General features: G+C 51.5%; 1 protein-coding gene across 10 annotated transcripts in view; it reads right to left on the bottom strand.

The window, feature by feature from the left end:
• Positions 1-6,229: 6,229 nt before the first annotated feature.
• Positions 6,230-23,949, bottom strand: part of RAB11FIP5 (RAB11 family interacting protein 5 (class I)) — a 41,709-nt gene continuing 23,989 nt past the window's right edge. The window contains exons 4-7 of one of the 10 annotated variants that reach the window (XR_775220.1): positions 15,078-17,681; positions 9,327-9,516; positions 6,898-8,035; positions 6,230-6,769 (exon numbers count right to left, since the gene is read on the bottom strand). Coding sequence is in view for 8 of the 10 variants with exons in the window: in XM_010580799.1 (XP_010579101.1) it covers positions 7,826-8,035; positions 9,327-9,516; positions 15,078-17,681; positions 22,989-23,101 (3,117 nt within the window). In the remaining 2 variants the exon portion in view is untranslated. Of the gene's footprint in view, positions 8,036-9,326; positions 9,517-11,596; positions 11,743-12,930; positions 13,059-15,077; positions 17,682-17,748; positions 17,949-18,926; positions 18,994-22,988; positions 23,358-23,949 lie in introns of those variants that run through there. The other 9 variants (XM_010580797.1, XM_010580799.1, XM_010580794.1 and 6 more) reach the window with 9 other exon arrangements.

Here is a 23,949-nt window from a genome sequence, read left to right as displayed (position 1 = left end):
TTATTCCTGCCCTAAAAGCACATACACCTCACGGTGCAGGTTTCTGACCCCTTCACGAGGGACTCGCTCCAAAACGTTCTTCCTTTTTTGAACACAGACGCCACTCAGTGACACCGACACGGCAGCCAGAATACAGGTGGTAATAGGGGATGCATGGGAACGTGACGTGGAATGCAGATGTTTGCCTTAATTCTGCAATTGTTTGAGCAAATAATAACGCATAGAAAGGTAAAAGCCCAAAAGCTTCTGAAAAAAAATTCAAATTTCATCATTTCCTTGTGGAAATATATTCTTACTTTGATGGAAGTGTAACAATTGCTATTGACCTTTAAAATACGTGATTAAAAATAAAGACTAGGAAACCAGGAAATAATAAGTTTACTGTGATACAGACTTTTTTGTCCGCTTCCTCAGTGTTACGATTTGTGGAGATAAAGGCAAGGTCGTGCAGGGCTGGGGGCAGAAGGGGTGCGCACGAAGCAATCTCCAAAATCCTCTTCTCTAGATTAGTGGAATAAGAAGTGTCTGGCCCTTCAAATGCCAGTGAAATTGTTTGGAGGATTAGGATCAATTCTCCGAGGAAGAGCAAAGGGACAGCAAATAGACTGGAGTTGGGGATGAAGCAGGGAAGGCAGTCAGGGTGTAAGAGGAAGGCTTGGCTCAGCAGAAGTAAAGGCAACAGATTACAGTGCAGGTCAGAAACAGATGTTCCATCTAGGAAGGAATTAAACAATATACCTTAAAAAAAAAAAATCCTGTATTTTTTGCTGAATGGCAGAAGGTTTTGCTGTGGGGATGCTGCTGCTCTGCTTTATGGATGTGGTGCTGATTTTTTTTTCTGCTCTTTTTCCATTTGCAAAACCAATTTCTGTTTTTAGGCTAATTCATCATTGATTCCCCTTCACTGAATCTCAAATCTCCTACAGCTTCAGGTAGAAAAGGAGCAGAAAAGGGGCCCAGCGCAGAGCCTGCCGCACTGTAACACACAGTCCGAGACAGCACACCAAAGCGCACATACCAACCCCTTGTACCAGCATGAGGAAGGAGCTTCCACCAGAATAGAAAAGGGGCATTTTCTCATTTCTTGTTCCTTTTCCCTTAGAGATACTCTTAAAATCAAGTTCTTTCCTCCTGCGCTGCACCAACCTGCTCCCTCAGGGTTACAGGCTGCTGGCAGCCAGCACCGCCTCTCCTTTTGCCCTCTCCCTGCCTGGTTGTGTGCAAGCATGAAAACACAACTCTCCCCAGGAACGGACAGATGATGAGCAAAGATCTGGTCCGACAACAAATCCTGCTCACTGGAGTGTACCCACTGCTGTCCTTGTACCCGGTCCTCGGAGTTAACGGTTTGCTTACTTTAATTAAACCCAGCTGCAGTGCAGAGTGGGGAGCACTTGCTGCCTGCTGCTCCAGCTGTGCAACCGAGGCAGGGTTTCACACAGTTTAAACCTCCTTTTGACACCCCCCAGCACAACCACGGCACTTGCAGCTACATTTTACCGCTGCCCTTCTTATCACTCCGCTCTGTCGATCTTTATCCTGAAGGACAGTGTGTCATTTGGGTTTGCTTCCTTCTAGGCACGATCTAACACTGCTTGGAGCTCTAACATTGTCTTAACAGGAAAAATAAAATCATTTTGCTGTGGCTAATGCTTTACAAAGCAACTCTTCTTTTTCTAAAGATTTCATCCTGTACTTCACAAAAATAAACACAGCAAAATCATTAGGGCTCTCAATAAATATGGATGATAACCCAAATCCCTCCATCTCTACACAAGGGAAATCCCCCTCCCACCCATTACAGCTAGAGCCAGATAATTGATACAGTCCCTCATGTTGACACACTAAATGTTTTGTAACAACAGAGGGGAGAGAATCTGTTTATCTAAAACCACATTTGGAGTGACATAAGACTATCACTTTTTTGGTTAAATACCAGAAAGAATATCAATTCTTTGGCTGATATCAATCTAACCAGATCCATTTAGACTGACAACTCACATTTCCCTGGGTTGGGGAAGAAGGGGGGGGGTTGCTTCCCCAGATCAACGACTGTTAAGTCAACAATGACGTTTCTTCCCATTTTGGCAGGGGGAGGAAGAAGCCGCCCCCAGCCATCGAGCGAGATCCTCTAAAAACCGAGGGAGATTTGGGGGTCTCAGACAGCCACCCCTCAAGTGACAGCTGGGTGCAGGGCTGTGCCGCCTGCTGGCTCAGGGAGAAAGTCACAGGAACATTTCTTGTTGGCTTCCATCTGTAAAGCCAGATTTTAAGAAAACTTGCGTCGGGCAGCAAAACTCAGGCTTCGAACAACAAACCCAGCCAGTTCTTCCTGCAAGGACAGGAATTATTTGCATCCGTCCCAAGCCTGTGCTTAAGCTTTCAAACAGGCAGAGACACTCAATGTAATCACACACAGCAGTTTTAGCAGGACTAAGGTCTCAAAATATTTTTTTTTTCCTGACATGACAGATTCCAGTTCCCCCAGCCTCCCAACGACTGCTGCTCTGCTCTACCCCCTGTGCCTCTGCAGCCAGGGGAAGCCCACACTAGCCCAGCCATTCCAGGCTGTCTTTTCTTAGGATAGTCTTTCAGAGGGTCATAGTTCAGTGCCCTGATCCTGTGAAGCAGCATGTTGTATATTTCCCCATCCAGGCTCTCAGGGCTAACATGATCCCCCCAGACAGGTGTTGAGCTCGATAGCGTCCTGCGATCCAGCTGGATGAAAAATAAACACGGATTAGAGCTAACGAAAACTCTTCTGTTGGAGCAGCAAAGTCATTTATCAAAGCTTAAGGGGAGTTAATTTTTTTGAAGGAAAAGGCATGAATGAAGAAAGAGGCAAGCCTTGAGAAGGAAAACAGCTGAGCAGTGAAACAGGTGGGTGGGATTAGGGCAGAGAAACGGAGGTGAAGGTCTCAGCTGGGGATCAGTCCTGTGCCACGCAGGGTCTGCTGCACGGAGGGGGAGAAATATTAAGCGCTTTAGGCCCACAACGAGGGGGTAAAAGCTGCCTGTTCCCATCAGCAGCAGCACTGACGGGGCCGGGTTTCCTCACCAGGCACCCTGAGGCTGAATCCTCCGGTGTCTACCATGCAACACAAGCTCTCCTTTCCTCCAGCACTCTGCAGTGGGGTCTCTCTCCTCTACTCAGCTGCTGATTTTCCACAAATCCTCAGGAATGCAATAATAACCTTTACCCTCCTGCTACGTCAGGGCAAAGTCAACGGTGAGCAGTAAGGGAGCTGCAGGCAGATTCGATCTCCCCCGGGGCAGCGTGGCCGCTCCAGCCAAGCTCCTGCGGTCGCTCAGCACACAGCACAGCTGTCACGCACATGCAAGAAAGCTAAGAGGAGCTTAAATCCCCTCGGGTGCACCGATCAACTGAGGCAGGGGCAATATTCGGAGAGGAACTCAAGGTAAACCTGCAGCACTACCACCCCTTGCAGCCACCACACAGCGGCAGGTGCTTGGGGACTGTTGATGATGCTGGAAAAGCTGCCGAAGACATTGGACATCGTCATCCTGCTTCAGAAAATAAACAGATAAATGTCACTCGCTGTCCAAGTGCTATCAGCACAGACGCTGTTGTCAATAAATCAGAAGTATCTAGGAACAGCTTGAACAACTTTTATTTTTTTTTAAAGTGCTTAAAACGTAAATAACAAGCTCTTTATAAACATTAGTTGCAACTATTAAAACATGAAACACACAGAACCTACTTCCTGCATACATGAAGTACAGGGAAATCAACAACTCCAAAACCCTGACACTTATCTCTCCCATTTTGGGATGTTTTTCCACCCCACGTTTATAACACAAAACACACGGCGGTTTCTTCACAGACAAGTCGTAAGGCTGAGTCTATGTGACACTTCCGTATCCACATCCCTTCAGGTTTGTTCCAGTTTAAGGATATACCTTGTTGGTTCTTCTGGCCCATGACTCTGGGCCAGAAGGGCCAGTCAAGGCAAAAATAATTCACTTGGCCAGAGTTCTTTAAAAGCAAGAAACCCAGTTGTGGGCTGACAACAAAAGCAGAGCACAGCTGTGAGCAACAGCACCCTGTGGAAGACCTTGTGAAACAGCTTGAGCGTGGAAAGAGAAAGACAGACCAGGAGGCAAAAACATAGAGTAATTGTTATGGCTGTGTTTAAAACGGAACCAGTGAAAAGCTGCTGCTGGCCCATCAAAACCTTTTCAGCTGCTTGGTTCAGCAAAGAGCAAAAGACCGCGGAGTGTTACCCTGCACACTGAACAGAAGTGCTGCTCGCCTCCCTGTTTTTGCAAATAAATCGCTAAATATGGAGACTGGACATGAGCAACGTGAGAACATTTCCCCCACTCCTTTTTCTCATCCCCCCCTCAGTGAGAAAATATCTAGCTCCTCAAAACCATTTCCCTCTGGTACCTTAGAGGTTTTAACAAAAAAATTATACAGCCTCCAGCTTCAGTGCTATTGCGTGGTGTAGCCAAGCTTGCTCGCTCTTACGCAGAGAATAAAAACTGTGTGGTGGGGGGGAAAACCCCCCACATTTGCAGGCCAGAAGGGTGGAGAAACAGAGAACGAAGACAGAAGCATCTTTAAGATGCCTTTTCCTAAGCACGGGTTGTCATTTGTAGATACCTCTGGACTTCTAAACACTCGAGGACAGACATGAAACATCAGGGCAGCCTTGGCTGTTGTCACTGCTTGTTTTTTTCTGTAGCCCCCCCTCAACCCCGTCTCACGTGCGATGCCAAGGTACCTGTGCAGTACCCCCTCCTTGGCCTTTGGAGATGTTCTGCTATCGCAAAGTGAAGGCAAAAGCATTTTAGCTCTGCTTGCTCCAGCCTCCTCCAAGACAGCATGGGCTCCTGCGGTGGAAGGCAGTTCGGGGACTGCGTTGCTCCGCTGTGACGGAGGCAGGTCATGGGAGGAAGCACGTATTGCTGAAAAGGCCATACACCCAATACAGCCTGCTGTAGCTCTGAGATTATATATTCAAGTGCAAAACATTCAAGCTTTGGACTAAAAAAAAAGGCAGAGCTGACTAAGGCAGAAGGGGGATTAGGGAGGCGGTGAAACGCGATGGAAGAGGAGGGGGAGAAGGCCGGGAGGAGGTGCAGCAAGATCCTTATAAACATTGGCACTTGTGTGTGGGGAGCAGCTACAATGCCGATTGCTGCTGGGGGAGAAGTCTCAGGAAGTAGCCCCTGGCTCTATTGTGAGATTTTGGCTCTCGGTCTCTCCCTTGCTAACGTCCACCTGATGTAAGCCTTCACCTTCACCGCTCAGCATCCCTGCCCGTCTGCAGGGCTGCCCCTTCTCCCAGCCCTTCTTCCAGTGCCACACGCCGCTCTTCTGACACTGGACCGCTTTCTAGCTGTCCACAACTCCTCCCTGCCTGCTTTCAGGTAAAAGGGAGAGCTTCTCCACAAGAGACAGGCACCTGGAAAGGGAATCTAGTTCTCAGGCCACAGGATCTTTTGATTATATAGGCAGAGAGAGGTTTCTGGTACTTTCTAAAATGGGAGAAACACCTTCCCTCAGACCCTCAGACCCTTACGTCTTACACCGGAAACAAAGTCCCCACACCTGAGACACAAAGAGGAAGGAAGAACATGAAGACACAGGTAGAGAAGTGCAAAACCCCACATTACTTCCTCCTAGGGGCAAAGGCAGGTAGGAACGAAAGGCTCGTGGCTGGTACCTTCCCAGGTAACAAGTCCTCCTCCTCACACGATGGTCTACAGGCTAGATACGACCAAACATTGCCAATGATGGCAACACCAAATCTCCTTTTCTCCTGATAGCTCTCACCCCGACAGCCTGCTTCCCCAACCTCAGACTTCGAGCGTGACCCAGTACTGCCCTTTATCCAGCTGTATTTTGTCTTGGAACATTTGGCCTGCTCTTCCCCCAATGTCTTCTCTTAATGTCTCGACCTCCCACGTCACACAAGCTGCCCATGCAGAGCTCCTGCCAAAGACCAAAAGCAACCCGCACACAGGGGTGGGAAGGCTCCGCTCTCTGTGTTTAAAAATAAACTCACCTCGTTCAGATTAGCAGGCAAACAGAAGAGGAAGTTGCCCAAGACGGGTTGCGTTGAACTGAGAATTGGATTTCAGAACCTTTTTTGGTAGGAAACTGCTATTGTCCTATTGCAAAAGGCACGATTTTTCAAAGTCATGGTACACATTGAAGCAAGGAAGGAGAAAAGAATATGAAGGTTTTAAAAAAGAGGTCTACAGCAGAGAGAAGATGCCTTACATGTCAAGACAGCTCAAGTCCCACACCAACTGACCCTCTGCCTGCATGGGCACCTTCTCTAGCCAAAATCCAAGCAGACCAAGAGAGGGAGCAACATCCTTTCTATACCCTTCCACAGCACCTCCAAATCAAAAGCTGCGCTGTACTCCAGCGCAGCCAGGAGCATTGCTCACCATCCTCAGGCTAGCATCATATACAGTTGTTAAACCACGTAAATCAGAGGCTTTTAGATGGTCACTCAACAGTTAGCAGCAAGAAGCATTCAACTCCCGAGAGAGCTGGCCTCCAATGCTTAAGGGTGGGTCCAAGCTGCCAGAGGCCTGTGCAGATTGCAATACAAGTGGAGCGGTGTTTGGCACTAATACTGGCTCGAAGGGGGTCTGCGACGATTACTGAATTGCTAGCTTTGAGAGGGTGTTTGATGGATGCCTGACCTAGCAGGATGTCATGCATAGAGGTGGCCGGGTGGTCATACATCCTTCTCTGCACACGAGCTTCGGTCCCGATGGCATTTTCCTGTTGCACGGAGAAAGACAATGCAAAGTCAATGGTGGGGTGTGGCCAGTGGAAAGCAATTCCTCTGTGGACACAGGAAAGGGGGAGTGTAATACTGAGTAGAAAATTCAGCTGTGATTTATACATACAAGAGTCGCCCCCAGGGCACACTGGTGCCAGCCAGCCCAGTGCCGGGTTGGGTGGTGTGCGAGAAGATCTCCTGCAGTACTGATGGTGCACAAACCATCACTGGCCCTTCTCCCGTATTGCTAGTTCAGTTTTGAGCTGGGTAACGGAGGCAGCATCACAACTCTGCATGCGCGCAGCAAAGGAACCAACACCGCTCATGATCAGGCAGTGACGTCGGCTTGAGTCCTTTACGGCCTCCGACTCCAGCGCTGTCGCTTTATGTAGCGTCTCCCATACAGTCAGCTACTGGCACAACTTGGAGCTGGCTCTTCAGACGGAGACCCTTTATTTGGGGGTACAACATATGGGGCAGGAAGGGAAAGAGGCATCCAACAGTAGTCCCTTCCCCTAGCTGCCCTGCCGAGCAGGCTCAGCAAACAGTAACATGCTGGTAGACCCTTACTGAGTTTAAGCATCCCTGATGTCACCAACCTATTTAACACCATCCATCAGCCAGGGTACAGCACTTCAGAGATAAGAGATGTGGAAGAGTGTGGGCAGAAGAGCAGCAGTAGCAGGATGAAGACATGGGTGAGGTGGTTGGTTTCCAGCTCTCAAATGTCCATGGACCACTTAAAGCATTGGCAGGATGAGTGCCTGAGAAGATGCCACTTGGTCACACAGACAGGAACCTAAGGAGGCATCTGCCTCATGTGGAAGGCTCTGCTCCTCCCCATAGGGTGGATGACAGCCCATCACCCTATAGTTCCCTGGAGCCAGAGGTGGGACAAGCTTGGGCTGGGAAGGAGCAGATAACCTTTCCTGCTAAACTCTGGGAACAGAAGCCACTGGAGCCCTCTTGTAAGAGGAGGGGGGAGTGCAGGGATGTTTGCAGCGTGTTTATTGGAGAAGTGCTCTAGGCAAGTGATGCTGGTCTCTGGGGAGATGTTACTTGGTCTTGCTTTCCCCCAGCGGGATCTGGAGGAGCGTGGGAGACTGTTCCATGATGCGCACCAGCAGCTGGTCAATGTAGTTCTCCAGTTCATGGATGTGCTCCTCCTTCTTGCTCAGCTCTTTCTCTCTCTGCAGCAGAAGCTGGATGAGTTCATCGTGGGTCAAGTGATAATACTTGGCTGACTGGTCCGGTACAGTAGGATCCTGTGGTAGAAACCAAGAGGAACATTCAGCAAATCACATGAAAACCGCTGCTCCCTTTAGCGTTTGCAAAATGCAGCGACAGCTGAAGCAATCATATTTTCTACATCTGTCTGCTTTCTAAATCTGACCTGATGAGCCTGAGACATTGTGCAGCTATCACATCCTGTCTTTACAAAACAGCTTTCCCATGTGCCATGCAGTCACCCAAGAATACTGGAGACAGAACAACTGCCCAGACACCCAGGCCAATGCAGCCTCCTCCATATGGTTAGAGGTGACCATGGAGCACTTCTACCAGCTGGGTGAATCACTTAGCAGGGTTTCCCCAAAGACTGTGTCAAACCTCTCTCCCCCGACAATCAAAAGCTAAGGGTGTGGGCACAACAGAGCCCATTAGCCTGGCATAATGAGGCCTGCCATTAGCTACTCCCCCTTTCTGAGGCTTCCCCCTCCCCCAGTCCTCCAGCAGCAGGCCTGGATGATGGCAGGAGAGGAGAAATAAAAGCTGAAAAACCCTTCAGGATGAGAGCGCCGGGGGTGTTGGGTCTCCCAGAAGAGCTGGGGCTGCCAGACAGGCTGAAGCAGCACAGGGGAGCAGGACCCAGACAGACCTCATCCCAGAAAAGTTGAGATGCTCATAATCCACAACATGAACTACCTGCAGCACCACAAAGGGCTTGCTGGGTGCAGCAGGGTTGTACTTGTCCTTCCACTCAGGTGAACCCCAGCAGCAGCATTTTACATATTGAGTTGAGGAGGCAGAAGAAGTGGCAGCAGACCAAGGGAAGGAGAAGCCACCCCCGTGAGACTGTGCCTTCAGACGTATCACACAGGTATTTTGCTTGCCTCAACATGCCAGTGTTTGAAATACAGCCAGGCAAGCAGCATTTGAGCAAGGCTCCAGGAAGTACTTTCCCTCTGCTTCCACCAGGAGAAAAAACCCTTCAGGCCTTCAATCAGGCAGCTATCACATCCTCCACCTTTCATTTCTTGCAGATAACCAGGCATTGGCTCACACACTGTACAATAAAAACCCCAAACCAAAGCAAGCAATGGGAGAAGAGCGATGGGGAGAGACGGTCCAGAAACCAGGTCATGGGGGAAGGGAGGCCAGTGGGAGGCTGGGCAACCAGGATCAAGGATGTCAGGGTTAATATACATGGTTCCGCTCTCACTGTGGCAGGAACCCTTTCTACCTCCTCCAACACCAGTTCTCTGCACTTCTGTCACCAGCTCTAGAACACCTCGAGCTGGTGGGAACACTGCTCTCACCTCAGTGGTAGGTTCCTACCTTTAACTTCTTTGAGTCTGTTTTCTCCGGGTGAGAAGACGGGGCCACAGGCTGGACACTGCTCGTGGTGACTGTCTTCAGCTTCTCCAGGCCATTGCTCAAAGCAGTCGTCAGGCTGGACCTGTGCTGCTGCTTCTTCTCACTGGAGACCTCTTGCACCACAGCGCTGATGGGTTTCACTGGGTGAGGACTAAGGAGAACAAAGAGGTTGGACAGTTAACACCCTCCCAAGCTGGGGAGTGATGCTGCTGGCTCTCCCTATGGTTTTTATGGGGATAGGACCCACTTATCAAATTTAGTCAGCTCCACACAACTAAATCCTCTGTGTCTGTGTTGCTCAAAGCTCACCTGCTTCAAGGAGAGCCAGCATCCTGCAGAGCAGGCAGCCCACAGCACTCTCCAGCACCGTTTCCACCCAAAGATGAGATAAGGAGCCCCACAACATGTGTTTGGCTGAGATACAGAACGGATCCCTGTGCCCACACCTATACTGCTCAGCCCACACTGAGAGTGCTGTGGGTCAAAACTCCCAGCTGCCAGGCATTAGTATAGCTGGGGAAATTTAACCCAGGTCCAGTATAAACAGAGGCTGCTACATCCACTGCCCAGAGGCACATTTTGCTGCCCAGGAGCCCCCAGATCAGTGTCTGGGGTCACCACTGATGCTTCAGGGATGCTCCTGCACCACTGTGCATCAGTTCCTGCACTGCCGCAGCCCAAGAAATGGGCTCCACCTGCCTAGAAGACACCACCGAATTTGTCCCCCTCCTTCATTTATTTTTGCCTCACTCTTCACCCAGAAGATTGACTCTGGGCTTAAACAAAGTATGTTTGCTTTTCAGCATGATGGAAAGAGAAGTGACCTGATGCTACCTTCCTGGAAGGACAGACCTGTGCACTGTATTTGGGATGAAAAGATCTTAAAATCTACCCAGGAGCTCTGCAAAGCCTCTGTGCTCATCAGATGCAGCAGCTGCCCTGCAAAGGGTGATAATCCCAACTGCTGTGCATCCAAACAACGCTGCAGGGGAAGGGGGACATCTTGCTTGCAGGAGCTCTCAAGCAAGGCGGGCAAGCGCAGCCTCTCTTTACTAATGGGGACCTCAGAGTGTTGGTAGGACAGGTTGTGGGAGGAGAAATAACACCCACAGTCACCGTGTGAGCTGTTAGCTGGGCTGGGACAGACCCCTCTCAAGTCCAGCTTGTGCTCTAAGCACTCGACTGTGCTTTGTTTCCATTTTGGAAGCAGAGCAGGCGGCTTTCAACCCTGCTCCAGGTCAGAGATGATGGGTGAGGCTGGGACCTCACCCATCAGGTGAGGTAGCATCACATAAGGCATCAGGTAGGCGGCCCAAGTCCTCAAGGCTGGTGTCCTCGTGCCTTGTCAGTGGTGACGGGATGAGGACGTACCAAGTAGTTTCCCCATTGTGCTGACAGGGCATGTCTAGAAGTCCTCTTCAACCACGATGATGCCCCTGTCATCCATTTGCTGGATGAGGACAGCAATGGTAGCCACTGACCAGCTCCAACAAGCCAAAGGGTCAACACCCCTTGTCAGAGCTGTCCAAGGATGTGGACAGAGCCCAGGTTCCTGGGCAGCTTGAAATGATGGAGAGGGATCCCACGAACCTAAGTGGGAGTCCACTGACAGCGTTAGGAGTTGGAGAAGTTGCTGTTCTGCGCATCAGCCTCAAGCACTCTCCACTGTGGATTAAACCCTTCACCAGCAGAGCTACAAACACCATGATACCACGTTACAAGGGGTCCAGCAGTTGTCCGTTTGTTACGATGTAAACTGGGGTGAGGGTGAACTGGACCGGAGGCCATACCCAGATCCTGAAAAATTGCTCATTCCCAAGTCCTTTAAAAAAAACACAAGTAATGACTTTGCTTGCTTGAACCGCTGCTGGCCTCCTTCCTAGCCCCAAAGGAGTGGGGTTCACTGCAGGATCTGGGGAACGCAGCTCTACTACCACTGTAGGACTTCTACCATTCCTCAAAACACAGTGTCTGGGAAGGAGAGTGGCTGGGGAGCCACCAGCACTGCTCATCACAGCCATATCTGAAGACAAGCAGCCCCAAATGCCACTGTCACCTCATGCATCCCCACAGCATCCCCACAGCCAGCACAGAGACTAAGACCAGAGTACGGCTGCAGAAGCAGAAGACTGACAGCCCTAAGCAAGAGGTCTGCAGGCCACTGGCTGGCCACCATGAACACTCAAACCATTTTAAACCTTGGATGGGGACCTCTTTTGGACCAAACTTACCAAGGCCACTCTACAGAATGAAAACCAGCAACAGCTGTGGGATAGCTTGAATGCATTTTGAAAGCAGGGGGACATTTCCCACTGTAAGTCTGGTTACACGCAGCCTTCAGCCCCATTGCCAGTGGAAACACATTAATTTAGCAGAGCTGGAAAAGGTATTTAAAAAAAAAATCATTATCCCATTCTTTCCCACTGAGAGGGTAGTGTGTGTAGGGCTCCTGCTGAGCAAAGCAGGGGCTCTGCCCCCATCAGCTTGTCATTCTGAGAGGTTCCAAAAGTAAGAGGCATTCCTCCACCTGCGTCCTGCCCTGGGATGCTCGGCACTGCGTACTTCCAGGGGAGCAGAGGTTGCTTCACGTCTCGGCCACATCTGAAGTCCTGATGGCTCTGCCAAGATGCTGGACCTGTTTCCATCCGCCGGTCAATGAATGTGAAGTTGAGAGTAGAATTAGTTGCTGACACTGACAGCCTGCCTAATCCAGTACTGCGTCTCTCAGTGGACATAAGTCTACGATGAAGCTTAACACATCCAAGATGAAACACCTCAGAGTGACAGTGGCACAGCCCTGGTCCCTCTCTCTGAGCAAGCTTGTGTCACAACACAGCTTTCACCGATGCTCCTGAGGTCATTGCTGAGCCAAGTGAAAACACAGGGAGATTCCCCTACAGCAACTCAGAAATTAAGTTTTTATCAACCCATTAAAACGCTTCTCACAGAGAACAAGACAACAAATGCAAGGAAATCAGTCTCTCGTGGGTAAGCTGCTGTGCCTGCAGCAGCACACAGCACCTGAGGGCCAGGCCTCCATGAAGAAAGGGTCTATGGGAGGAAAGGGAATGACTGAACTCAGGAGCAGTAGCATTTCTCCCAGGTCTGTCTGTGGATGTGGCAAGCCACTCTCCGAGCTCCAAGGGCTCCACAGGGAATATATTCAGATCACAGAGACTAGCATTTAACCTGAAACCTCATTTTCAGAAGAGGACGATTCTGCTGCACTCCTGACACTGGGAAGGTGCAGAGCTGCATGTGCCAATACCACCTCAGCACCTGCGATGTCCCCAGTCCTGTCATGCACAAGTGCCAGGACATGCTACAATGGTCACACATCTGAATTCCCGATTGATGGGCAAGGAGCTGCACAACTGCTGGGCTCTCCAAGGCAGTGGAGTCCCCAGAGCACTGTCACGGGCTGTCCTTTAGGTCCCACCTGTACCAGGGGATGTGACCAGAGACACCTTCCCAGCGGTGAAAGCACCATCCCACCCTTCCCCAAAGAGCCGAAAGGGGAGCCTCCGTACACTTGACTGTTGCAACTGATGCTCCAAGCACTCACCTTACCCCAGCAGCACTGGTTTTGTGGTGAGAGCCCTCCCTCGCTGCAGGCAAGCGGGAAAGGATCTGCAAATGCAATCCCAACACGTGCTCTTCTGGACTCTGAATTCCCTGGCTGTATCTTCAAACCTGGCACACAAGAAGCTGTTCCAGGAGGGCACAACCGCCCAGCTCACTGTGACCAGGCGGTGCCCCAGCCAGACTAGGCGGGAGGTGCTGGTGTCACTCAGATATACAAGTCTACCATTTGACTTGCCATCTTGAATAAGATGGCCAGCAGAGAGCCACCTTTTTTCTACCGTATCTTTTCTTTGTCTATGTGCCACTGACCAGCCTAATAGATGATTCAAGAAAAGGCAAGCATCACCACGGGGACCTGGAAAAGAGCCCTTCCACCTTGCCTCTCGCCCCCATGACAATTAGTCACATCTCCCCAACCTTACAAAGTAGTGCAGATCCTCAGAGCCTTCCACAGAGACCTCAGTAAGTCTTCAAAGGTTCTTCAATCACAGCAGCAAGCATCCAAAACATCCATGTTTTACAGGTAGAGAAACCAGACCAGAGATGTTCAAGGACTTCTCAGATGCATCTCATGGCAGAAGCCAGCACTGACATGATGACCAGCTCTAGGTCCAAGGCCACTTTCCTCCCATGAGCCAGTCAGCCCTTGGATGGATGCACAGTCAAGCCCGAAGATGACTGTGAGCACATACCATTGACAAAGAGAGCCCTGGGACTACACTTTTCTCATTGCTTGATTTTACCCTTTGGGATTGCAGGACACTTCTCTTTCCATGAAACGTAACAAACATTACCAAAATTCAGGAGGTTTCTGTATACCCTCTGTCTGCAAATTTTGAACAAGGTTATTTGTTGGAGGATAAATAATCCAATTAAGAATGATTTGAGGATCTGGCCTCAATATAGAAAAAAAAAAAATCGGCTAACAGAGCCATCTCTTGCTGGTCTTTGCTCCCAAGGTCATTTTGCACATCAAACCCACGCTCGAGCCAAGGAGGGATCCCCATGCAGAAGGGCTGGAGCTTAGCTGAGTTCTGCTGTCCCCATCCTCCTGCCCTCTCTCGCCCCAGGGCCATGACCAATATTACTCTTGGGCCAGACGGGATTTTATCATTTCAGTGCCCCTACAAAGCTCCATTTGCCTTCTGTCACAGAAGTGAGGCTGATCAAATAAATCAGTGCTAGAAGACCCAGGTCCCCACATAAACCATAAGAGTTTGATCCTTGATATGCTGGGCAGACAGAGCCCATGACAATCTCCTGCTCAGGCAGACCAGGGGAAGGTGTACCAGGAAAACTAGATAAACTGAAGGACACAGAGCAAGACACCATGCCCTAAACTCAGCATCTTTCTCTGCTTCACGGCATTTCTACAGGCCCAAGACTGACGTGGGAAGAACAGCCCCTTCGTTCCCCTGATGCACCACCACAGTACCCCCCTTCCCATTCCTGTTATCCTCCAGGCTAAATCCCACTTGCTTCATAACCGATGGGCATCTCAGCAGGAGGGAGGGGAGAACGGCATTTTGCCACCGTCCTGGTGAAACTGCTTTTTTTTTTTTGGCTATGGAGAGAAGGTTTTTAGTACCTGATGGTCATTTAAAAAGGAAAGAAACCAAAGCTGAATTAATGAAAAGGGAAGGGGCGGTAGCTGTGCACATGCCATGAAGGAACTCATGAGAGCATTAACGGCTGGAAGCTCTCCTGGCAGACATGGAAAAGGCACCTATTTTGCAAGCACAGGGAAGATGATGGAGCCAAAATTAGCATCGAGTGAAATGCGGATGCAGTTCTGCTGTGGCTGAATTTTCAGCTGGGGCAGGTCTTGGATGCATCAAACTGTTTGCCCTAGTTTAGGGCAAACACAGGACACCAGTGGCCATTCCCTACCATGATCCGAGAGAGCTAAGGCTTCAAGCTCTTCAGGCTGGACTCTCTGGGACCACGGGAAGGTGAGGGAGACAGGACCTGCAGCAACACGTGGAGCGGCCTCCTTGGAGTCAGCGCAACCGTGAGCTGCTGACACTGAGCCGGGGTCAGTCTTATCGGTCCCCCGATAAGAGCAGAAGGGAGACAGGGTTCACCCCTACCAAATAACACACCCTTCGCCTTCCCCGGAGTGCTCACCTGGTCGTCTGCTGGAAAAAGGGCTTCTCAGCTGGCTGTGTCTCCCTGGGCAAAACCACGAGTGCTGAAGCTTGTGTGTCACCGGACTGCGGCAAAGGGCAGGGCTGGGCGGCTGCGCGGCTGGTCGCGGCAGAGACCCCACTGCTCGCGGGGCACGCAACAGGGGAAGGGAAATCAAACTGTTTAGGGTTAGTTGCAGCCACAAGGAAAGGGGTGGAGAAGGCCAAGGGCTGGCTGTCATGCAGGAAAGGAGGCTTGCCTAGCAGGTCCCTGGGGAGGTTAGTGGACTGGAAGCCTTGCCCAAGGGCTTCCTCGTGGAGGTTGGTGAAGCTGAAGCCTCCCTGACCGAGCCTTTCGGGCAGCACAGCTTGAACAGGGAGGGGGTCTGGTGACTTCTCCACAAAGGGATTGCTTGGGGCGTTTGGGCTGAGTGCCGGAGCAAAGGGATTTCTCGGGGCTGAAGCGTCCTGCTCATGCCTCTCCTCTGCCCTATCTGGCTTCCAGAAATCGGCCTTCTTGAAGTCTATCCTACTGTCTGTGGAGCATCGGTGCCACGGCCCCTTGGGCTCGCTGGCAGGGGCTCTGCCCTGCTCTGCCTCCCGGGGAGGGCTGGCCACTGCCACAGAGGTGCAAGGCTCGGGCTGGCCTCCCACTCGCCCAGAGAGGCCGGCCACCGGCCCGTGCCACCCCTCACCATCACCCCATGCCAGCTCCGGCTGGGGTGGACTCTCCCCACGCGCTAACCTTTGGGGTCGTGCCGCCGGGCCGAGACCCGCAGGGTGACCGGCTGCCTCCTGCTCTTCCAGAGCCGTCCAGAAGATTTCCGGCTGGCCCAGGTCTAGCTTGGAAGGTAGGTCTAGTCCTGGCATACTGAGCTCCTCAGGGAACGGCTCCTGTTTGGAGGCCACCTCCTGCTCAGCACCGTCTGCGGTCCCCATCAGAGGAGATACAGCTTGCTGGCTCCAGCTCTCCTTAGCACCCGACTGGCCTAATCCATCTAGGGAAAACTTCGATGGGCAAGTTTCGAACTGCTCAGCCACATCCATCTCATTCATCTCTGACTGGTCTTCCCCTAAAGAGGTGTCCCCTTTTGCCAGCTCACTAGCTCTCGCCTCCAAATTAGCAGCTGAGTCTGTAGCATCAGATTCAGCATCCTCAGGGACTGGAAACTCGCTCCCTGCTTCAGCTACGTCCACTCCCAGTGCAGGAGGGCTGGGAGACACCGGGATAGAGGGCTCGCTGCTCAGACGACTCCTTGGCAGCTCTATGTCTGTGTTTGGGCCCTCCACATCTTCCCATCGCTCCTCGCTGCCTTGCTGCCTCGGCTGTGGGTCGCAAGCATCCTCCTCCTCAGCGTTCCCTCCGCCACCTGCAGCTGCAAACCACCTTGGAGGTTTGGGGGGCGGCGCGGCCGAGCCGGCCGCTGTCTCCTCCCTCTCTCGGGTACCTGTCCACGGAGAGAGGACGACGTGCCTCTCACGGATGTCAGAGCTGAGTTTTACACGGCTTTCACTGGCCTCGAGCCGCATGCTAGCCTGGAGCCGGTAGACTGAAGTCCGTATGTCGAAAGCTTCCTCCTCACTACCAGCAACCTGGGGCTCCGTCCCTGGCTCGGGGGCCACGGGGAACTGTCGTGCTGCCACATCTGTGAGCACCCGCGGGGGCACGGCAGCCACATTGCTGCCTGGCAGGGTTTCAGAGGCAAGCTCGGGGGCAAAGGTGCTTCTGGGCAACATGCAAGTGGCAGCACGAGATCCGCTTTTTGCTTCAAAGGCACCTTCACTGAGGAAGGCTGGCCGCGGGCCAAATGTGCTCTCCTGATCCACGCGATCCTGCTCAGCCATGCTTCGGGCGCTCTCTGACAGGTCAGGAGCGGTTTCGGTGGCTATGGTCATCCATCCATTTGTCCCTGCACTAGAGAGTTCCTCCTCATTACTGTCCCCTTCCTCCCTAGCACTATTTTCAGCAGTTAGTTGTGTTGAAGTCTCTTTTTCCCTGGGATTTCCCGATGCAAACGCAGCTGTCCAAACTGTAGGCGTGCTGCTTTTCCTCCTCCTTCCCATTGACCCCGCAGACACAGGGCTCAGCACATCCTCTATCACGGTTGCTTCCTGGGTTGTGCTCACCAAGTTTGCCCCCACGTCTAAACCAGAGAAGTTTGTCCAAGACCGCAGAGTTGTGGGCATTTCACTGCTGATTTGTGAATCGGCCTTTTCAAATACCTTTGTCCCCTTCTCGCGAGCTGGCTCAGCCAATCTTTCTGTTGGGCTGGCTGCATCAGGATCATCGATAAAAGCCATGCCCTCTGCTGCCACCGAAGCAAAGAAGTTTTCCTTCTTCAGTTCTGGTTTGAGCCTGCTGGTCGCAAAGGCATCGAAGGTATCGTCCCACTCTGAGAGGGGAGGAGGGACGGCAGGTTTCTCATCTGGAGGAGGAAGGTCTCCTTGTGATGGGGGAGTAGTTTCTGGAACAGGGACACAAACGCTTTTGGCTGGAGACTCCCTCTCCGGGTCTTTATGTCTTAGGGAGGCAGAGGGACTGCAATCCTCAGAGGAATAAAAGTTCCCAGCGACCTCTGTTGAAGCATGCGGCCCAGACGAGAAACTAGAGAAAAAGTGAGTAGGTGAAGGAGAATTTAGTACCTGGTCAGCGAGGAGGTCCTCAAAGAAGGGATTGCTCTGCAGGGAGTTGAGGAATGGGTTGGTAGGGGACAAGCATCCGGACTGACTGTCTCCAATAGCGGGAGAGAGGTTAGCGCTTGGCATGCTAGCGAGATGGGCTACAGCGGCAGGAGGAAACTGGGCAGGGGAGCAGGGAGGAAAATGAGAAGGAGCATCTGAGCTGGTTTCTACCTGAGGAGACACTTCCAGGCTGTGGAGGGAAGACAAAACAGTCCTCCTGGTTAATGCTGTGACAGTGCTGTAAGCATACACCACACACACCACAAACGCTTCGGTTCAAAGCAATGCAATGACCAAATACATACTCGTCTCTCTTGTTAGGCAGAGCAATGATTATGGAGTCAAGGCGTGGAAAGGGCATGCACGACAAAAAGGAAAGGGCAGCCCTTTTTCTAAAACAGTCCTCCAAATTTCCCCTTTCTGCCTTAGCAAGCCCTAAGACTCAGGAGCCTCAGAGGTTTTTCTCACCTCCTGCAGCCCAAGGACTCAGCCCATTTTTTTTTTTGTCCCGATGTTGGTGCATACCAAGGGCAGGCTGCACACGAGGAGCCGGTCTGGGCTCTTGGATCAGGATTACGTGAGCCAGTAAGAGCACGCAGGAGTAAGTCTTTCCCAGTTTACCCCAGCACCTCGTTACTTGTTTGGCAACATACCAGGATGACAGCAGACGCGGTGCTCCCTCTCGGACACGATGGAGGGTAGCGCAGCTGCGGGTGGCCAAGGAACAAGAGCCAAGCAGGAGGGAGCACATGGCCAGGATGTGGCCCTGGCTCCACTCTTGACTCTGCCCAGCCTACCTGCATGCCCTTTGTCATGTCGCTTCTAGCCTGAGATCCCAAGATGCCTGAAACCATCTTGGGAGAAAGGGATTCAACACATCTCAAATTCAGACTGTCAGTCTCTTGCACCTCACCCCAAGTCAGGCAGCCAGTCCTTTGCTGCCTTTTCAAGAGGGACTACACTAACCTTTCTTTGGGATTTCATTGATCTTCTTCTGAGAACTCCTCCAGCAATGAGCATCACCACCCCCAAGGAAGACTTGCCAGGCCAGGGCTGGCCATCTTGGAGGTTTTCACATCACAAAGGGTGCGGTGTAGACACCCCATGTCCCAACCGCTGCCCCGACTGCCACACTCACTCGTCCTGACCCCCCATTCCTTTGACTCACCCCTGCCAGGAGCAATCCCGTCCCCAGGATGGAAGCACCCGGCACCAGCACATGGAGCTGCACTGCCCTGTAACCAAGCCGGCAGGATTACTTCCTTCTGCATCAGCCATGACAGCCAAGCTTCAAAGAGACCCCAGTCTTGGTTTGGGAGAAATATAGACATTGGTCAGCCAGTACTGGGCATATCAAAGTTTAACGAGGAATGAATAAAGTAATTCTTTGCCAATATGCACAGGGTATGTCCAGCCCTGGAGCTACATCACGGTATTTCCTTGCCTCACCTGAGCTGCTGGTAGGGGTCACGGGCAGCACTGGAAGATCATGGTCAATGCGCTGTCAAATGGCAAAGTTGCTTGGACAACTATTTTCATCTGTCATTATGGATGCACAAAAAGCCTTAGACACATTTTAAAGAGCAAAAATGCCATCTTGAGGCAAAAGTTAACTATGTGTGAAGGTGCAGTCAGCATCGGTTGCTTTTAAAGAAGGCAGGGTTACATGCCGGCAGCGCGCCTTGAACCATGAGTGATGCACAGACGGGCAGGAGCCCATGCACACTGCAGCAGAATGGTAGGACCCACTTCTCCCCACTCCTGGCAGCTTCAAAGCCCCCCCTCACGCATCATCTTCTGAGCAGCTACCTTGGAAAGGTGCCTATTTATGCAATCAATTCCAAAGTCCCCCCATCCTGGTTTTCAGGTAGGTAACACACACAGCAAGTGGCCAAGCATGATGGGCTCAAGTCCAGCACCCATCAGACACTACGCCAGATACTACTTAGCAGAACTAGTAGTTTAGGCACAAAAAAAGCCCCAAAACCTTCGTTTCCACTCAAACCTGCAGCTCACTTGATGCTACGGGCAGAGACAGCTCGTGGGTGCCCTCTCCTGCTGTCACTAAGCAGCAGTGGTGGCTGTGGCACAGGTGCCCATCCCCGTCCCCACACAGCCCGGCCGTGCTCCACCATATCTCTGTGTCCTCTCCCCACTCAGACCACCAGCATGTAGCAGGATGGAAAATCCATTGCGGGCAGCCGGGCACACACCTCCATAGAAGATAACTCTGAGCAGCCCAACTCTTCCTGGGTGTTCTGAGCTCTCAGTGAGCACAGAAAATCTCCCGAAGTGATGGGAGAAGCTGATGGACCTTTAGGCACAAACCACCCCAGAGAGACCAGCAGCTGCTCTCTGCTTTGGAAGCCAACCTCTCTGGGCATACTGTGACCTGGGGATCAGAATGTGGTTGGTGTGATCCACATCTGAACCCTGCCTCCAGCGCAAGACTTGCTCCAGACCGTTCACTGGACATCCTCACTGTTCTGTAAAAGACCATCCATGAGGCGGCAGCAGCACAACATGACGGTGTTTGCGCAAGGAGACAGGGCAGCCCATCTCTCAAGGCTATGGCTCGTATTTAGAGTCCCTCAATTCTCCTGGTTTTCTGAATGCAGAAGGTGCAGACAAATGCCTGCAGCTGCTGGGTGGCTCCACGCTCCTCAGCTGAACACACACACTGGAGCACAGGCTCCTGTTCGCTGCCACTTGCTGCAAAATGACCTTTTTCCCTAATCACCCTCAAATTTAAGCTCTCCAGAAGAGAAGCACAGCTGCTTATGACCCAGGGTCCAGCTGGGTGAGTTCACAAGATCCACAAATGGGTTTTATCTGTGGTGGAACAAGGCAAAACACAAATTTCCAGCTGGAAAGGGAAGGTGGCAAGGTTCAACCTGAAACACCACCATCTCAGGGTGGCTGCAAACAGCACACGCCACTGCCCTACCTCTGCTTGCTCCTGCGATTGCTCCTTCTCACTGGCACTTGCTTTAATGTTTTCATCCAGATAAGGTCCCTCATTTGAGATTCTGCTTAAACAGCTTTTAGTGCTGAGTAAGAGCAACCCAGGCCTGATCCAGCCAGCTCTGCTGGGCTCTAGCACTAAATGGCTACAGAGCATTAATCAGCTTCAGGCTCCTAATGAGTGCTCACTGCTAACGACCTTCACAGCTGCCAGAAGACTGAGTGGTTCAAGTTCCTGCCCCAGGGGATGGCTGATGCCAGAGCAGCCCCTCACCCAGGCAGACATGATGGGCAGTGCCCCAAATTGCACCGATCCCCACCCACACAGGTGGAGGAACAGCTTCGAGGTCTCTTCAAACCCACCCAAGAAGACCCTGTCTTCCTTTCCCGTCATGATGGGGCTCACAGCGTGCCAAACCTGCTGAGAACCTGGTCCCAGCCCCGAGGTGCTGCCCATGCGGTCTGGGCCACCAGGAATCGGGATGGTGCTTTCAGCAAGCCCCTGATTGCCCCATGCCCGTCGTGATCTACACATCAGTGTCAGGATGCAACAAAAGGAAGGTTGCGTTTTGTCTGGGAAACAAGGTGGGTGAACATGAATCTTCGAGAGAAGGAAATCAGAAGCGATGTAGCTTTTGGCTCTGGTGCAAGAGGACCCAAATCTCTCCCCTGCCAGGCAGTGGTCCTGTATCATCCTCCCCCAACATGTGCAGCCCAAGCCAAGCTAAAGATACAAAGACAGAACTTAAATCCATCTTTTTTTTGGTTGGATTTTTGTTTCCTTCTTCCAAAACCCCCTACTGAAGTTTCCTTTCCATTGCCTGTCCTCATTCCTGTTGGGATCCACTAAGGCTTGCTCAGGTGCTGCACAAACCACTCTCAGCCACAAACTCCTGGCAGCAGAGCCCACATCTTTTCCCTGGGTTTTCAAAGCACAAACTGCACCGTAGCTGTTCAACCCCTTTCCTCGGGACAAGCATCCCCTGTTTTGGTTACCAGCCTGGCACTGGCAGCAGACCTGCTCTCCCCATGAATAACCCACCCCTCAAAAAGCCCTGTTTCCCCTCCCTGATGAAGGATGCTGGAAGTGCTCAGCAAAACAAGGAGCTGAGGACGGCGTATTCCTCTAGAGGGAAACCTCCGCTTGCAGCAGCCTGATTGAAGATCTTTGCTGCATTGAAACGCTGACTCACCCTCCTCCTCCCATACCCCAGCGCCAGCCAAAATAAATAGCAGGTACCTTTCTGCCCTCATTTATTTGTTTGGCAGCACTTCACAGATGCGTTTTTTAGCCTCTCAGCAGAAAAAAAAAAAAAAAAAAAAGAAAAGAAAACATTGCTGAGTAACCCCCTGACGGAAAGTCTATTTGAAACAGCTTGTTCCATGCAGGGAGATTTTTCCCTACAGATCGCAGCCTGAATTTCAGGCTGAAGGCAGCCGCCCCAGCTCCGCAGTCACAGAGCACTGTCCCCAGCCATCGCAGCCCATCTGCAAGAGGGTGGGTTACTCTGCACCGTGAAGATAAAGAAAACAGCACATGCGCTGAAAAAGCAGGAGTTCAGGGATGGCAGGGCTCAAATCCAGCCGTAACGTGCCGAGGTTAAGAGCTGCGCTGAAGCTCAAGTGGAAAATCTCTCCTAGGAGGGCTGGATCCAGGGGAGTGCCGTGACCCTACCACTCACAAGCTGCTTTTTGCAGCATTTCCCCATAGACAGGTACACAGCTGGGGCTCACTGTAAGTGAGCCAGGGAGAGTGGAAAACCAGCAGGACTGGGGTGCCGGAGGCCCCAACAGCAGCTTCAAAGCCTGGCAGGGATCAGGAATTTCCTCCCACTGGTGCGAACAAGGCTGGCACAGCAGGATTTGTGCAAAAAGGGGTTGGGAAGAGATAGGTAGGGCAGCCCAGGACATTTTTGTATAGGGAGGGAACCCAAGTGGGAAGGAGTCAGAATATATGCAAATGCTGCTTTTAAATAGCAATTTTGGAGCTGAGAGCAAGGGGGTTAGCTATCTGTGCAATAATCACTTTGCTTTCCCCTTGGTCCTCACCTGCCCATCATCCCAATTAAAATGGAGAAGTCCTGCTTTATAGAGAATTGCCCCAAAACCACAGGAATAAAAAAAAAAAATAGCAGAGAGAGGATCTGGGCAGTAGGAGCCCAGTTACTGCCCAGTTAGATGCAAACTGCTAACCACAATACCTGCTTTTAGGGGTGGGAGTGGGGCTGTGCTCTACCTGGACAGCTACAAAGCAGATTTATCTCACCAGGGCTGAGCGGGTGCCAGCTTAGGATCCGGTTCACCATCCTGCTTCACGTCCATCCCTGGGAAATGCAGGCTCAGCAGGTAGAAGGAAGGCAGAGGCATTTTAAGAGCCATTTTTCACCCTTGCAGGCTCCCCACACTCCTCCTGCCAGAGGGAAAATGTCTAGCTCCATCCCTGATCACTTTTACCCTGTGACTGATCTAATGCAGGCATGCAGTTTTGCAGCTCATGTGGATACAAGACCTGTGCCAGAGATGTTACCCTGATGGCTCCTGCGACAGACTCATCTGCAGCATCCCTGTTATCCATGACACCCCAGTTCTCACGACACAGCGCTCCTCTTCATCAAACTCTGCAGCCTCCCAGGTTCTGCTGTGAAAGCTGCCGTTAACAGTGCTTTGCAGGGGGCTGTCACACACAGTGTTCAATCCCACTGACAAGCTCACCTGGTCCATCTGCGCCGCTCCCCACTGCCAGCCTGTCAGAGGACCGTACTCCAATCATTCAAAACCTCCTTCCCATTTCCAGCATTTAGGAAGTGTACTTTTCAGGAGTATATGATGAAGAATGAGGAATTCGTGTCAATATTTGGCCTCACTGCTGGATATAAGGGTATGGACTATGGAAAGAGGAGCGACAACCAAGGTGGGGAGTGATTTTACGTTTTCTGCCCGTGAAAGCAGCGACAGAGGGAAGGGGCTTTAACCAGCAATTACTTTTACAAGAGAGACCGCAATTTCTCTTTTTTTCTATTGCCAAGCATGAGATGCAGCCTCATTTTATCATCCCAATTCACAGTGGAGGAAGCAGGACCTGTGGAGCTCTGATAACATTGTAGGAAACCCTCAAAACAGTCAAACCAATTGTTTTAGCCCCAGGCCTTGCCTCAAATAAACCTGCTGAGCTTCTTCCTTACATACAACTGCTTGACCACACAACCTTAAAAACAACAAACCCCAAA

Source organism: Haliaeetus leucocephalus, unplaced genomic scaffold, assembly GCF_000737465.1.
Source record: "Haliaeetus leucocephalus isolate CR32 unplaced genomic scaffold, Haliaeetus_leucocephalus-4.0 Scaffold741, whole genome shotgun sequence".
NCBI lineage: Eukaryota > Metazoa > Chordata > Aves > Accipitriformes > Accipitridae > Haliaeetus > Haliaeetus leucocephalus.
The sequence above is the reverse complement of the archived record's forward strand: the minus strand, read 5'-3'. Positions and strand labels throughout refer to the sequence as shown.